Consider the following 16,071-nt stretch of genomic DNA (forward strand, 5'->3'; position numbering starts at 1 on the left):
AGGATATTTGGGTTCTGGGTTAAATTCCTGCAAAATTCCGGACCAGGTCCAGAAATAAAATGTCATCAGGAATCTACAAATGCACAAAAAACAGGGCAAAATATGAAATAGTCATGTTGGCTGTGGACCCATTTCTCTTTGCTGCATTCATTCATTCAGACATCGCAAATATTGTCCATGTCACATATCAAATTAAATATTTTTAGACCGGGGAACAAAAAAAATAAATAAATTACAGATTAGGGTGTTAGAAATATGCAAATTGCCTCTTCAGAGGTAAAGAGGGTATGAACTCTATAGCGCCACCTGTTGGAAGTAGAGATCCTACAAGTCACTATCGACCCTTTTAACGAGTCTTGCAATATATCTTAGGATAAAAGCCAAATCAGAATCTCAGTTATAAGCCCATGGAGGCAGGGTCCGGTTCCCTTCCGTTCCACTCTGTCATGGTTAGGCTGTTCTCTGTACTTTATCTGTATGTGACCCCTCCTCATGTACGGCACCGTGGAATCAATGATGCTCCAAAAAGAAATAATAATAAAAAAGTCTGCAAGAAAAATGGGCATACCCAACTGTCCAAGAAGGTGACAAGGGGATGGGATACCACAGTAGTCACAATTTCAGAGGCCTTTGCCAAAAACAAACCTTACATAAATAAGGAAATCAAATGTTCCGGTCACAGTATTACAAGAATCTCGATGAATTAAATAATACATTATAGCAAACTGGTAATAGGGGCAAAAAAAAGAGATTGAATAATAAAGGGGTAGTAAAGGGTTACTACTCTGTTAACCCTCTTGTACGCCATTGCTTGTTTCCTTGGAAGGAGACACATGGTGGAGGAATGTCAACAGTTGCGTAAAGGCAAAAAATATAAATACGGCTAGTTGTCTTGGTTCTGAGCCCTTATTGTTTCGCTACCTTGGGCTCTGGCTCGCCAATTTGTAACACATTCCTGGGCTGCAGACTGCCGGCCCAGTCTGTGACTAACACTGCCATGATTTATTTCAGGATAAATAAAACACTGCCTGTCCTATGATGGATGGGAGCAGGCCAGAAGCCGAGGAATGCCCGGAATGTGGCTCTACGCTTGGAACTCCGACAGCCAAGCACAGTTCTCAGTTATCAAATGACCCTTGATCGCTTCCTTCACAAAGGAATGAGCGGCATCTTGACATCCAGCTTCATGCCAGCAAGACAAAGAAACATTCAAGGGGCTGCGTGACGGCGTCTCCTGCCCCGAACATTTGTTGGTTGGCTTTATTCATCCACAGAGGCCTTCCTGTGAAGACGTATGCTTCAAAAACAAAAAAAAAAAAAAAACCACTGGTGACAACTGCAGGGGCTCCTTGTGTCAGCTGAGCAGCTGTGCCACCGTATGGAAGGGTGGGAGGGAGGTGAAGTCGGTGGGCCTCAAACTGGACCAGGGTGACATTTGGTGCAAGATACATTTACTGGGTAACTGATACCAGACATGGGTCTAATCCATAAGAGAGGAGGAGTGTAAGGGTCTTGTTTCTGCCCATGTTTAAATTATTGCCAAGCATACCAATTGTCGTCAACCCTTCACAACCTGGGTGGCCATGGAAAGGCCACCATCACAGATACCACAACCATCCAGATTGCCAGAACAGCATTTTTTTTTTTATAAATAATTATGTATAATATACAATTTGGGATTGTTGAGGATCCCATTCTGAGGACTTTATCCTAATTCCTACAAGTCTCTACGTACAAAGACCACAACGATGGAATATTTTTATAGTTCAAGTATGTTGGCCACAAAATGTAATGTATACATACATACACACAGCCATTTCTAAGAGGACAAAAATATCTTGGCACGGAAGAGTGCAATTTGACCAAATTCCACATTTCTACAGGTTAGCGAAGCCTCCGAGGAATTGGAACCCTTACAAGATTCATGAACTGTAAACCAAGTGCCAATAAGCAAGGAGTTAAGATTTTCAGTTTCCTCAAGATGTTTGGAAAGCTCAACATTAATATTAAAGAGGTACTTACAAGTGAGGGGAAAACATCCGGCTCATTTTCGAGACATGGTCATTTTCACAGTCTAGTTCATCATCTCCTTGGTCCATGCTGCACTTCCTCCTTTTGGGGCTGATAGGCGGAGGGCCCGTCCGATGATTGGTGAGTGAAGGCATCGGAAGAGGCTGCATCCTGGGATCGCTCCGTAACGCTGCTTCTCCTGATAGAGGTGACAAACGAGTATATTAGATTTATACAGAAAAGGGAAACCAATAACCTTTTTGTGGGTGATTATCTACAGACACAGCTGTCGAACCAAAACTGTGCTTTCTTGTATTTTATGCAGTGTTAATACTTTAAAGGGCTATTCCAAAAATAGCAAGATAGGAATAGAGATCTCAAGAACAGGGACCTGGGCTCAGTAAAGCCCCATCTTGAATAAAGTGGAGGTGAACACGCTCAACCTCGGCTCCATTCATTTGTCTACAGAACGCCCGGCGATAGCAGAACACGGCTTTCTCCAACAGTAGACCATCAACAGAGCGGTAGTTGAGCACGCTCACCTCCTATCCATTCACGACAGGTATCTGAGAGCCCAGATTCTAGAACTCTGTTCTCGGGATCGCTTAGCGTCCCAGTGGTCAGTACCCCAACAATCAAGTTACGGTATTCCCTAACAAATTTACAAAGGGGGAAACTCAATTTTTAAAGGCTTGAAAAAAAAAAAAAACATTTAGGCTATGTGCCCACGTTAGCGTTTTTAAACGCTCAGGAAACGGGTCTCCTTCCCAGAAAACGCGCGTTTTTTTTCCGCGATTTTTGCGCTTTTTTTGCACAAAAAAAGCGCGTCTTTGATGCGTTTTTTTCCGTGCATCTTTTGGACTATAGGAAATAGCCAAAAACGCAGACCTAAACGGAAATTAATGAACATGCTGCGTTGTTTACCGCTAAGCGTTTCCTTAGCAGTAAAAAACGCATCCATTGGCACAAAAAGGCCAAAATGCATTAAAATGAATGGGATGCTTCTTTTAAGCGTTTTTGATGTGGTTTGACCCTGAAAAACACACAAAAAATGCTTAAAAAAAGCAACGTGGGCACACAGCCTTAAAGATATCATATATAGTAATATATCAAAAGGTTTGTATTAGTAATACATTTATAAATATATCCATAAAAATCAATTCCGCTCTTATGTTTCCGGTACAAAAGTTTGACACAAGGAATCTCCGCTCTAGAGGAATATAAAACCCAGTTTTTGAGAACAGGTCACACATGTTCATGTCTTCGATGAAACGTCCCCTTTAAAAGTAGAAGTTTTCTTATTCTGCTGAGTGTATGAAGCCTCACACTAGAGTCACCATCAGAATCTGCGGGATGCCAGACGGCACAGGGAATTATTTAACCAGAAGACGTGAAGTGACCCAGAATACTCGGAGATCTGGCACAGATAACAGACTGGAACTTTCCATCTCAAAGCGGTCGGGATGGTGAATAATCAAACCTTGTACTCTAGATGCTCGATATCGCTTTCCTCATTTAACCGCATGCTTCTCCAGGGATATATTGATTTTTTTCTTTTTTTGTGTGTATTGACAAGTGTCAGACGGTAGTAACCGGTACGAATCTTATCCAACGAGCACAAAATAAATGGATTTCTAATTCTTGACTCGAGTTTAAGAAGCGGCGCCGTGCCATGCAGTATTTTAAATGGAAATGGTCAATAAATGACAATTGTGCCTCTACTCAATTAGTCAAATAATTGTGCAATGAGGTGGATACAGCTAGTAATCTATACACAAGGTGTAAGGAAAAAGCTCACTAAAGGAAGGTGTTCTCAAGTGTTTATCTTATGTCAATGGATGCCTTTATATTGCACAGCATATCACTTGAAGAAGGAGCAGCTCTGGAGAACAAAGTTCAGCTCCAATTATCAATGAAAGTTAATGCCCCCATACATATTAGATGATTGACGATTCACCCACTTTCCACCCCAAAATTGACAGGTTCAACTAATTCATCTAAAGTGGATTAAAAACAGATGTGACATGCACAAATGTGAACAAGTCAGTCGGACAGTGTTCACACCACCCACTGACTGAAACACAAAAAGAAAGCACATAATAACAAATGTGCAAAAATGCCCTGCAGTAAAAAATATGACAATAATCAGCCAGTGCTGGTAAAAAGATGACAACAAATTCAGGGTGCATGTCACATGTGTTTTTAATCCATTTTTTCCTTGCTTTTGCATGGTTTGAGTCCCCACCCCTCTCTTGTGTGACGTGCACATAAAGAGCTGTCTTACACCACGTGCCCATACTAAGAAGCGCCTGTCTTAATCCTCTTCATTTAGACACTGTTCATATGTTCAGGTTTTAAATACATTAGATAGGGACTGCTCCATTAAGGGTTACCTTGAGGCGGTGGAGCAGCTTGGTATACACTTTTTTTGCAAAAAAAGTATCAACTAAATACCCTGTATTTGTTGTCATCTTTTTACCAGCACTTGCTGATTATTGTCATATTTGTTACTGCAGGGCATTTTTGCACATTTGTTATTCTGTGCTTTCTTTTTGTGTTTTAATTAATCTAAAGTGTATATGAAGGGAGGCTTAACTTTCAATTCACAGTTAGTGCAGCACTTTGAACTCCAGAGCTGCTCTTCCTGCTTTAACTGTGGATTGACAGTTAAGGCACACATACATAGTTTGATAAAAGTCAGACGAACCAGCTGATTTCTGGGAGATCAGCTGGTTGTCAAATGTGTTATGGGGGCTGTCCAAGAGATGATGTCAGTCGCGGGCGGACATATCATTGATGCAACCTGTGCAAGGGCCCATTTTCCACCTCCAAAAAGTAGGCTGAAGTTTGCATTATGATGAGCTACTGGACTGCAAATGGCCCATATATTGTTCATGAACTGTGGGCCTTTTCGGTCTGTCTCCACCAGTGATGTCAGGGTAGAGAAGGATCCAGACTTTGGAATTTCTTCAATAGCCTATCGGTCCTTTTGTTCGGTGGAGAGATAAGCCACAGAGAGAAGTCTGGCAGCGGCTCACTCTGGGAACACTGGGGCGTTCAGCCTAGCCAAGCATTTCTGTGTATAAGGGAGTCAGCGGTCAGCCCAACAGCTTTCTTTTAGTGTATGGCCACTTTTAAAGCCATATTTGGGGCAGCACGGTGACTCAGTGGTAAGCACTGCAGCATTGCAATGCTGAGGTCAAATCCCACTAACAACGATATCTGCAAGAAGCCTGTATGTTCTCCCCATGTTTGGGTTAGGGTTTCCTCAGAGATCTCATATTTCCTCCCAAACGCCAAAAACTTAGGATAAAAGCCAAAAACAAAATTTTGATTTGCAGACACTGTGCCCCTCGTCAGTGCAAAGTGTGACATCTGGTTGGCCTGGGTGTGAGGCATCTGACTGGGATCCAAAGGGTAACTTTTCTTCTTACAGAGAATGACATGTCAAGGCTTACATGCCGTAATGAGGAAACTTCTATACAGCAATGCTCCTCTGGGAAATATTTAAATTGTCTCTTCAGAGAGGAAGAGGACTAAAACTCTAGTGCTACCTATTGGAAGTAGTAATTCTAAAAGTCAATATCGACACTTTAACGAGCCTGAAATAATGCGAATGCAACAGAACTGCAGTATGAGGGATATTCATTACCAAATGTAAAGCGCAGGATGAAGGGCATCACAACCTCTTCATTCATGGTGCTGCAAGTTGGACCCAGACCAGTCAGATATTTTTTCCTAACCAAAAGATATATCAGTAGTACACTTCCTACCCCATATAAAGCTACACACTAATCACCCAACTGCATATTATACCGCAAGCAGAAAAAAAATTCTTAGGTGTTGGTAACATACAATTAATCTTGCTAATCTGAGATTTACTAATGGGAATAAAACCACTTCAGATGGGAACACTAATAAACTCACATGTTGTCCACTATATTCTGACACACTGGGGTCAGCGAACCTTGGGTTAGGTTCCTGTCATGCTTATCAAAGCTCAATCTATTACAATTCATTAAAACATACACACAATAGCGCAATGAGATGGATACTAAAGCGCAACCAAGGAAGGAAAAACAAAAAACAAAAACACTTGTTTAATTTAGATTTGTTAGTAGATGTACAAAAAATATCATGACATTGCCCATAAAACACATCATCGATAGATCAGCCGCAACACATTCCGAGTCCGTGACATCACCTTTTCCCAGTAAGCAGACTGTTACACCTTTACCTTCAGGACTTTCTTCAGTCACAACCAAATATCAGCAATAAAGTAGTTTATGATTAGGTAATGAATAACAGCAGTGCCATTAGTGCCATATTTCCTAGGTTTATTACATGTCACCCAAGCACTGCGTGATAAGGGAATCCCATAATGCAGCGGTGACATTGCTTGCCTTTGAATGTACAACTTCTGAGAGAGAGAGATTAATAAGTAACAAACATTATGTAATAAGCAAAACTTTACATAGTGTTACTGCACAGATTGTACTAGGTCTATACATAAAAAACAGCCTGGGACAGTAATAAAAAGAGAAAACTCAGTAAATGATACATAATAAAAACTAACAGGACTCCTATAAAAGTGTCCGGCATCCACACCAGGGATTGAAGATATTACTGGATCCATTTCTAGGTGTTTTGTGGGAAGTGTTGTTGATGAGAAGAGTACAAAAGGGAAAAATCTTATAGGAGCCGCACGTACAAATGTCTAATATGTCTGGAAAAAAACAAAGTGGCTTGGATGCTTTTTTAAATTTGGGCAGACCCCCAATGATTATTAAAGATTGAAGACTTGTCAATCAATGTGTATTCTTGAGCATTGCAAATCTTCCTCATTTAAAGGAATGGGACCATGCTACAGTAACCAATATTGCCCATGGCCAAGAGTGGGGTGGTTTTATTAGGCAAAAGAAGTCTGTAAACCAGACCTCCCCCTTTTAAGGGGGATTTTCTAGGAACGCAAATTGAAGATCTTCCTTAGGTGGTCTGACCCAGCACCACAGCCCCCTTTAAGTGTTTTTCTAAACACAAAGGCACATCTGTAAATCCAGACCTTTTTTGTAAACCCAGACATCCCCCTTAGTGTTGCCTCACATCCATTTCCTGCTGGTTCGATATGACATTCTTGGTAACACCCTCATGTCAGGTCAGAAATTCCACAGGGTTATGCAAAGTATTTTACATCTACGTAGAGATGAAGAACTACAAACTGGAAGTCAGGAAACATACACAACGTAAAAATTAATACAACCAAGAAATTTGTCATCATGTGGCCATTATAATACTAAGGAAGAGAGGACATTTTAAAGCGTTATTCCAAAAATCAGCAAGTAACATCACTGAGGGTCTCAAGAATGAGGCTCTCGGCACAATTCAATTTCTAGGGGACTGACGGAGAAAGCCAAGCACAGCACTCCATTATCTCTAGCAGCCCCATGAAGAACAAATGGAACGGAGGTACACGTGTTCAGGATCACTAGGAGCCTCGGCGGTCAAATCCTTAGTAAGTAATAATTTATCCCCTATACTACTGATAATGCATTACTTAATATCTGAGTATAATTCCTTTAAGGCCCTCAAACAAATTAAGTTGTCCAAACCCACTGACCATTTGAGGTATATGGAGACCTCCTGGCAAGAGAATCAGGCAATTTAAATTTTAACCTCCAATCCATTTATTTACTCACGGAAGATACACCTCTGGCAGTGGTGTAAGGTGGCAGCAGCTTTCCCCCTATCCCCACTGAAAGCGCAAAAATGCTCGATGCACCCAAGCAATGATGTTCATTACAAATTGGGAGGACATTGTGAAGTCGCACTTGGAAAGTTTCCTTAAGTGTACATCTAGGGCTACACCTAGTCCATTTCTCACTACAAAAAAGTATATTGAAAACCTCTCCAATTTTGTTTGAGTCAAGTAATTTGCCCTTTTTTTCTCCTCCCATTGCAAAATGGGACGATTTTAGAGCAACTCAATGTGTTCCTATGGACAGGGTTGCTACCAGGAATTTCAGTGCCCCATACTGGCAAAATTTTCAGATCCCCTTAAGGCTCCGCCCAGGCTACACCTCAGCTCCGCCTCACCCCCAACTCTTAGAAAACCTCCATTTCTGCACCACATCCTCACCAAATCACATATTAACAGCTCCCATCGAACACCGTATCACATACAAAACATAGCCTGCAGCTTTTGTTTTGGAGGAGCAGGGAGGGGGGGCACAAGAAGAGTAGCAGAAGGGTGGGCAAATGGGAGATTAGACGGGTGAGTGAGCAGGCGAGCGCACCTCTTCACCTTCAGGCCCTCCTCAACTCCTGCATATAAATGTGGGTACGCCGGAAAGTTGTAAATAGAGGGCAGGCCAGTAGCATCTGACATCCCCTGTCAGGCACAGCCGGTCCCCTCTGCTGCAGCCATATAATGTAGGTAGCTGCGACTGAGTGACTGAGGCCCCAAGTATTAATAAAGTAATTAGTCCAGGTCCTAGCATGCCAGGCTGTTTATACAGTGTCTCACCCAGTCTGAGCCCTCCTCTTTGCTTCTGCTCACCGGGCCCCATACACCAGTAATTGCAGTAATGCCCTGAGAGCGGCCCTGCCTATGGATAGCTCATCGTAATCATTCTTTCTAGTGGGGGATAAAAATTCTAGTCCAGCTTAGACCTTGTCGTCCTAGAAATTACTGTAAGGGCTCACCCTCCAGCTATACAGAATGTTTGCACATCCAGTTTTATTTACCTTGTAAAAGCCACTATTCTAGTACACACAGGTCATACAAAAGAAATGGTTAGTCATGAAATAATCCAAGACAATCCACAATTGTGCAGAAAGGGATTCTGTAAGTAATAAGTCTATTGGAGTCTAGTTCCGCCAAAGGATCATTGTTTTCCTTGGCTAGTCCAACCCTGCAAATGTACCCAATTGTTTTACTGTTATTATATATAGGGGATAATGTATGCCGCTGAGAAATTGTAGCAATTCAACAGCAAACAATTAAAACCTCAGACCAAAAGGCCCCCTTGTAGGGCCGAAGTCAAAATATCACCGAGGGCAAAGTGCTCACAGTACAAAAATATATCCACCCTTTCATCTCGAAGAAAGCAACGAGTCAGTTCCATAACGCATTCCAAAAAGGGTGATATGACCAGACAGTAAAATCAGAGCACATTCTCCCACACAAGAAATGTTGTACCCCATCCAAATTCTCATCTGCTAAAGGCAAGTAATAAAAGATGAGCAAAAGCTTAACAGCCAGAGAGAAAGAGAACAACAAATCTTCATCTTCTCTCTGTGGAATGGAATGACTGTACTAACCCGGGATGGAACATAAATAACAAAGTCCGCACAGCGATCCTCCATTATCAATTAAACATGCAAAAACTAAGAGGAAAAAAAAAGCAAAAAGTTCCAGTCCACAAATACTCCAATATACACATCTCACATCCCCAATATTTTTCCTTCTGGGAAGTGAACAGTTGTGGAGATCTTGGATATTCTTTTAGCTTAAGCCCACTAGAGTAAGATACCCTCCATACCTACCTAGAACTATGTTGTGATCCTCCCTACCATGTAAAAAGAAAAATTCCCTCTTCTAAATCCAGCTGGAGAAATATTTTACACTGATCAGCCATAACAATAAACCACTGACAGGTGAAGGGAATCACATGGATTGTCTCTTTACAATGGACCTTATCAAGTAGAGGCAGCAAGCTCAAGTTGATGATGTAGAACATCATGTGGTTGGCTGTGTGCGTGATATCACTCACTCAGGGAAAAGATGGCACTATTAAAAGAAAGCAATGCAGTCAGTGGAGATAGTGTGATGATCTGGGAAATGTTATGCTGGGAAATCTTGGGTTCAAATATTATGTGGAGGATAACAACCTAAACATAATGGAGCGCAACTATGTGTCCCACAAACTGCAAACCGTATGCAGAAACTGTTTGAAGAACATGAGAAAACAATTCAAGGTTTTGTCTAGGCCGCCAATTTCAAACTCCCCCGATTGCAGTCAGATTGGACTTCTTTTTCAAGCTCATCACAAAGATGCTCTATAACGTTACAAGATAAAGGATCTGCTGTTACAATCTTGGCGTCAGATACCGTAGGATGTAATCAGTGGTCTTGTGGAGTCCATGAATCGATTCACAGGACACCATCCATCGGCCACTTTAGAAATTTGTGGTCACTGGATGGGAGACCTGTGAAAAGCCCTTTAGCTTCTAGTATCAGCGGTTCTTAACTAGTCGGCCTGGCATGAAGTCACATATGAGTCACATTGCAAAGATGTTACACCAGGTTGTCAAATCAAAAGTGGAGCCTGGGATGAAGAATTGATTCTGAGGGTTCTCGTTTAGCAGCCAACAATTACTGACATGGCCAATGGACCGGGTCTGGCAAATCAATTTCAACAAACTCTTGATAGAATTAGGGGAACCTACACAATATTATGTCCCCTTCACACATCTGCATAAACCTGTATAGGTGTCAGCAGTGGTTTTGAATCAGAGGGCCACCAGTTTTTTTTTCCCCCGTATGACTCAGGAAAAATCAATTCCAAAGCTTCTGCTATACTTAACTGGTAAAACGTAGACATGTCTCCGTGTGGTTTGCTGGTACACGCAGTGTGCTGCACCATAGATTATAATTGGCAAGTGTAGCATCCGTGGAAAAAACAATACATGACACACGTACCTGAAACACGTGAGCGAGGCCATAGGCAGTTGATTTCATTGTTTTGGTTGATTGGCGCATACAGAAAGTACCATTTCATGTAAATCATAAGATGATATTCTGGAGGAAGTAGTTGATAAGAACACTCATGAACTTCTTATCACTTACACCAAAGGTAAGATTCTACTTGGGGTTCGATTTGCCAAAACTTCAGTCTGGAGCTATACTTATTATTACATACATTATTGCGCACTTTGTCAACAACCTTTAGTTGTAAAATTATTTCGGAAAAGTGGCCAGGTTGCAAGGGCATGTCCCAATATGTTTAACTGGCCGTAAGCTCAGGAATAGAACACACCACATAAAGAAAGGACAATTCCAGACTTTCCATCGGAGACCCTCAATTTTAGGAGTTCACGATTGGTAATCCACATCCTGAGCTGCTAACATTTACAGCTACAACAACTCGTAACATGTATGTTATAATCTTCTAGTCAGCAAGAAGGTTACAGCATGCCACGGCCCATCTCCATACATCACGGCTCTTTATCAGAAAGATTTGGTGAAGAACAAAAAGTGTCCAGACTCTATTGAAGGGATTTGTCTGGCGTGTTGGGACCTGCAGCAAATTCCTGAAAATCATCAGCAAGGCTGTAGTCTTGGGTATGTTCATTTAGATTAGGGATATGTAAGGCTCCAAGTAATACAGGTTCAGTCACACGTGTCAAACATTACATGACCATGAAAATTACGCAAGGGTAACGTGGAAAACAATCATCTATACGCGGATAGAACTCAGAACCTTGGGCTTCATTTGGCGGATTTCTTTGGTATTTAATGTAATGTGTATTAACTGTTGACATCACCGTGATGTCACTGATTTTTAGAGACTGAATAGATCACATTATTTCTAACCTAGTGGGATCGTCACAACCTTGGTAATAGCATTACTTGAAATTTCGGCACAAAGCACTGAAGAGTCACATGCGTGAGAAATAGTAAGCACGCATTTACGTTCGCATTCCAGGACTGAGAAATTCCAAAATGTGCCATATTACAGATAAGAAGACCCTGTACACATTGAAGGGGGAAATTATTTACCATACATCTCAAGCTATAGACTGCCAGAGTCTTTAAAAAAAAATTTGGGCTAAAGAATAGAAATTGTATATATATATAAAAAAAAAAAAAAAAAAGGCATGTAAATTTCCAGATAAATAGTAGCTAGTGCCACCCCATGGGTTTGTCCTGCAGAGATCATTCTCAACTACCCACGTGACCACTACAGCCAATCACTAGCTTCATCGTGCACCCAGTTAATGATTGGCTGTAGTGGTCAACTGGTAAGTCGAGGAAATTACTGCTACACAAAACAGTGGTGCACCGTCAGATTTAGGAGACAAGTAATTTGACTAATTTTATTTAATTTACTCTTCTTGATCCAATTGAATAAATTTGGAAAACTCCTTTAATTCTGTTTAAAGAATTTTTCTTTTGTAGAAAGATGGATAAAAACGTCTCTCACAGTGGCGTCCTAATTAGAGTATATGTACACGTGGGATATTTTGTTTTCCGCAACTCAATAGGTTTCAGTCATTTGAAAGTGGTTGCTTGGATGGCAAGCACATGGATTTCTGCAAATCCCATCAGACAGCAGTACAGGAACAGCTGCAATCACAATATCAATGTTCAGGCTCATTCATACGTCTGCTTTTAACGTCATAGGGCCGTCTCTGTTTTTCACAGAAAGAATTCATAGCTATGACAGTCTAAGGGGCTGTTCATATAAAATATCCAACTTTTTTTGGCCATCCAAAATCGAGGAGGAATGTCCAGTATTGATTTTATGGGTCTGCAACAAATAAAAATTTAGCCAGCACTCAGATGCCATTCATGTGCTGTCTATTAATGGACTGGTTGATAAGAGACGCTTGAGAAACTATCATCATTTGAGAAAAACTGAACCAAAGTCTGATGACTCTGTCGACTCTTGAAAATAGGTCTGTTTTTCTTGTACGTGAGAAGAGGACAACATGGTGTCATCGTTTAGGAAAACCAAGGCGTGATGTTAGAGGAGGGTTTTGGACAACCTTATTTCTGCTTTTAGGTTTCCTAAATCCTACCCCTACATCCATGATCATAAAGTGTCTCATTGACTGTAATAAATAATCCCACAGTCTTCCAAAACCATCCTCTCAGCTCTAAATGTCCCAAAAGGGCAGAAGAGGAAGAGAGGCTTCTACACCAAAACAACATCATTCATTTTAGACGAGAAACTATACCAAAAGGATTGTAGCCTACCAAGTTCTTCCAGGACATTGATTTCATATCCTTGTAGAAGATCTAATGCTATTGGTTATGTGTTTCAGAAGTTTGACCCTTTGCAGGCAGCTTCCTCTGTCACCTATGTAAGTGACTTAGTGTGAAATATAAGACATCACAAAGTGGTGAAGATGAAAAGGAGGACATGTTCTGAGGAGCCCTGATCAAAGCCAACGGAGCTGTTATTCCTCTTTAAACTTCAAACATTAATGCCACGATGGGGTTATGTTTCCAGGGTAGACATCGAGATCAAAAGTTGAAAGTACTTCTCAGCTGAAATAATTACTGGTATTTTTACACTCCATTTAATCTGTGCCTTTGATGAAGGAGCTCCACAGACAGGGTCCACGGTTTGGCTTTATTTCTTTTCTCTTTAGATTTACTTAGCGATTGTACCTAGCGAAATGGATAATGGCCAAAAATAGGATTTCTATTATTTGTCCAGTAAAGACATTTTGGAAAACCAAGAATAATTAAAATCTATTACCGTATATGACGGCGAGTAAATGACAGCGTGGCCAACTGTGATTTCTTTTAGAGACTTAAACCGTGATAAGTTGCCCATACTCAACAGAGCCTATAATAATAAAAAAGGGTTGTCTTATGAAGACACCTCCTATACATGCATGTAGTCAGGGCCTACAGGCATCTAAGAGGAAAGCTCTTCAAAAACTCTTGCTCCTCCAGAAAGGAGATCACATTCTGGAAGGTTAAATCCTCCTTGTATCATGTGGACGGCCATTCATCTAAATGGTCGTCTTGTAACACAACATTCTGTCCACTATAGGGGAATTGCATGGCTTCCCACTGTTTCACCAGGCAAAATCAACTGTTTGCCAGAAACCACACTTCTAATACAACCAGAGTGACTGCAGACCAGTCTGGTAATCCTATTTAAACTAGAGGCCACTAAATCCTTATTATGTGGCCAGGACAGAACAAACTTGGCTCGAACAAAGGTTAAGGAGAGACCATGAACAAAGGAGAATATATTGGACCCCTCTCCATGAGCCAAAGTGGGAGCCACAAAGTAAAGGTGGCTGCTACCCTAATGGGTATGGCCTGTCCAATGCATTACTTCAACTATCCTGTGCTGGGAAAACATAGCCAAGAAAATTTCTAGGTTTCAGAACTAGACACAAAGGGATCAGATGATCTTCCAGAGACAACCCATATAATTGTTGGTATACCACCTAACGCTACATTAACAAGGAATTGCTAAATGTAGGTAGTTCACTCTTGGCCATCTCTCTCCCACCTGCTACTTGCTTTGATCCTGAATGAAGGTCATATACAGCCGTATGAGTCAAGGAAATGTTAATGGTAATTTTAGGCTAGGACCTCACAGATGAAATTCCAACTATGAGAACACCACCTAAGGGAATTTCTAGCCAAAGGCTCATGAAAAGCACAAACGTATAGAAACTGTGTCAGCAAATTCTCGACTATTCTTGTACATTCTTTCCATTTCTGTGTCAAAAAAAGAAAAGCAAAATTGCAGCATTCTGAATTTTTATGTTATCCTGACTTATGGTAACCATGATTTTCTATATAGAACTGAACCCGCTTTACGGATCTTTGCATTGGTACACATTAGCATGTCCTTGGAGAACCCCTTTCTCAGCATTTTCCCAGTTAGTGGTACCCTCCATACCCTGCTTTTCTCTTGCCACCGCTTTACGGATCTGATACATCAAGACTGGCTTGATGAAGTGACCGTTGGAGTAAGATGCACCAAATTCATTAAGAGGTCCTGGTGGTAATGGTGCATCTTTTGGCTGCTGGGTGCCACCACAAGAAATGTTCGTCAGCCAGAGACTGGAGTACATTTCGGTTAAAATTTCAGCCACTTGGGAAGTAAATTATAATGAATTTGTCAGAAGTTTTCAAAAAGTTGGCCAAGATGGTGTAAAAAAAAAAAAAAAAAAAGTTGTGACGTTGTCATGCAACTCCTAATTGGGCAAAAATGTTGCCAACACATCAAGCAGTTTTATGCTTGAAAACAGTCAGAAACTGCTCAATTAATCTGCCTTTATGTGTTTAATTTCTATGACAGGTACAACCCTTCACTGAGAGAGCAGTTATAACCCTCCCAACATAACCTAAAAGGCTCACCCAAGTTGAAGGCTCAGGTGTATGGCTGTCTTTTAGGATATGTCGGGGGTGGGGTGGGGGTTATGACTGCTACAACTATTCATGCCATTACCAATCCAAAACAGAGCAAGGACGCATAAACCAATTTTAATAAAATACAAAATTCTTTATTCACAAATGATACTAAAAAGTAGATAAAAATGAGACACAATTTTAAAAAAAACTGCCTACCAGAGGCATATACCAGTTCCTAATGTATTCCAGAAAATTTAAAAGCCTTGCCAAAACCGAATGTTTTAATCACTTAATATAATCATACATATAGTAGGAATAAAGCACTCCTAAAGGACCCCTCCCAAGGAAGAAGCAATACGCGAAACGCGCGTCGGGGATCTGCACTGCCTCCGCCCTCTTTCCTAGCCTTCATATCTTTCCTACTTTTGCTGCTCTGCATTGATGCCTTGCTGTGTTGTATATTACATGGGACATTGGTCCCTGTGATGTGTATATTAACTTGTCATGAATATGAACATGGCTGTTGTAGTCTGTTTTGACATTTATTTGTACACACTAGGCACTTTATGTTATCTATTTAGACACATCAATGTGTAAGCACTAGGCACTTTATGCAACCTTTGCCAATGACATGCATAACCTTGTATATATATGTATTTAGCAGCTTCTACTCATAGCACTAATAGGTTCTAGCCTCTATTAGACTACAGATATATTTTTTTATGCTGATTATCAGACTTGCAGAGAGTCACCTAGTCCTTTAGGAGTGCTTTATTATATTTGGCTTATGCTTCCTTGCTCGGTTTTGGATAGGTATAGATTTGGAAGTGACATATACTAAGCCGCCCTCTTTGTAAGTTATTCATGCCAATAGCCCATAAACATGCAATGGAGACCCCATCGCTCCGTTGCAAATTGAAAAGATTACTGAGAAGTACGCACTGCGACAG

At 41.0% G+C, this 16,071-nt stretch overlaps 1 protein-coding gene across 4 annotated transcripts in view; it reads right to left on the reverse strand.

The window, feature by feature from the left end:
* VGLL4 (vestigial like family member 4) overlaps positions 1-16,071 on the reverse strand; it is an 85,545-nt gene that overhangs the window by 15,526 nt on the left and 53,948 nt on the right. For all 4 annotated transcript variants that reach the window (XM_073574243.1, XM_073574245.1, XM_073574241.1 and 1 more), the window contains one exon: positions 2,023-2,209. In XM_073574243.1, the coding sequence (XP_073430344.1) occupies positions 2,023-2,209 (187 nt within the window). The remainder of the gene's footprint in view (positions 1-2,022; positions 2,210-16,071) is intronic.

Source organism: Dendrobates tinctorius, unplaced genomic scaffold, assembly GCF_039654945.1.
Source record: "Dendrobates tinctorius isolate UK_male_01 unplaced genomic scaffold, ASM3965494v1 ptg000038l, whole genome shotgun sequence".
NCBI lineage: Eukaryota > Metazoa > Chordata > Amphibia > Anura > Dendrobatidae > Dendrobates > Dendrobates tinctorius.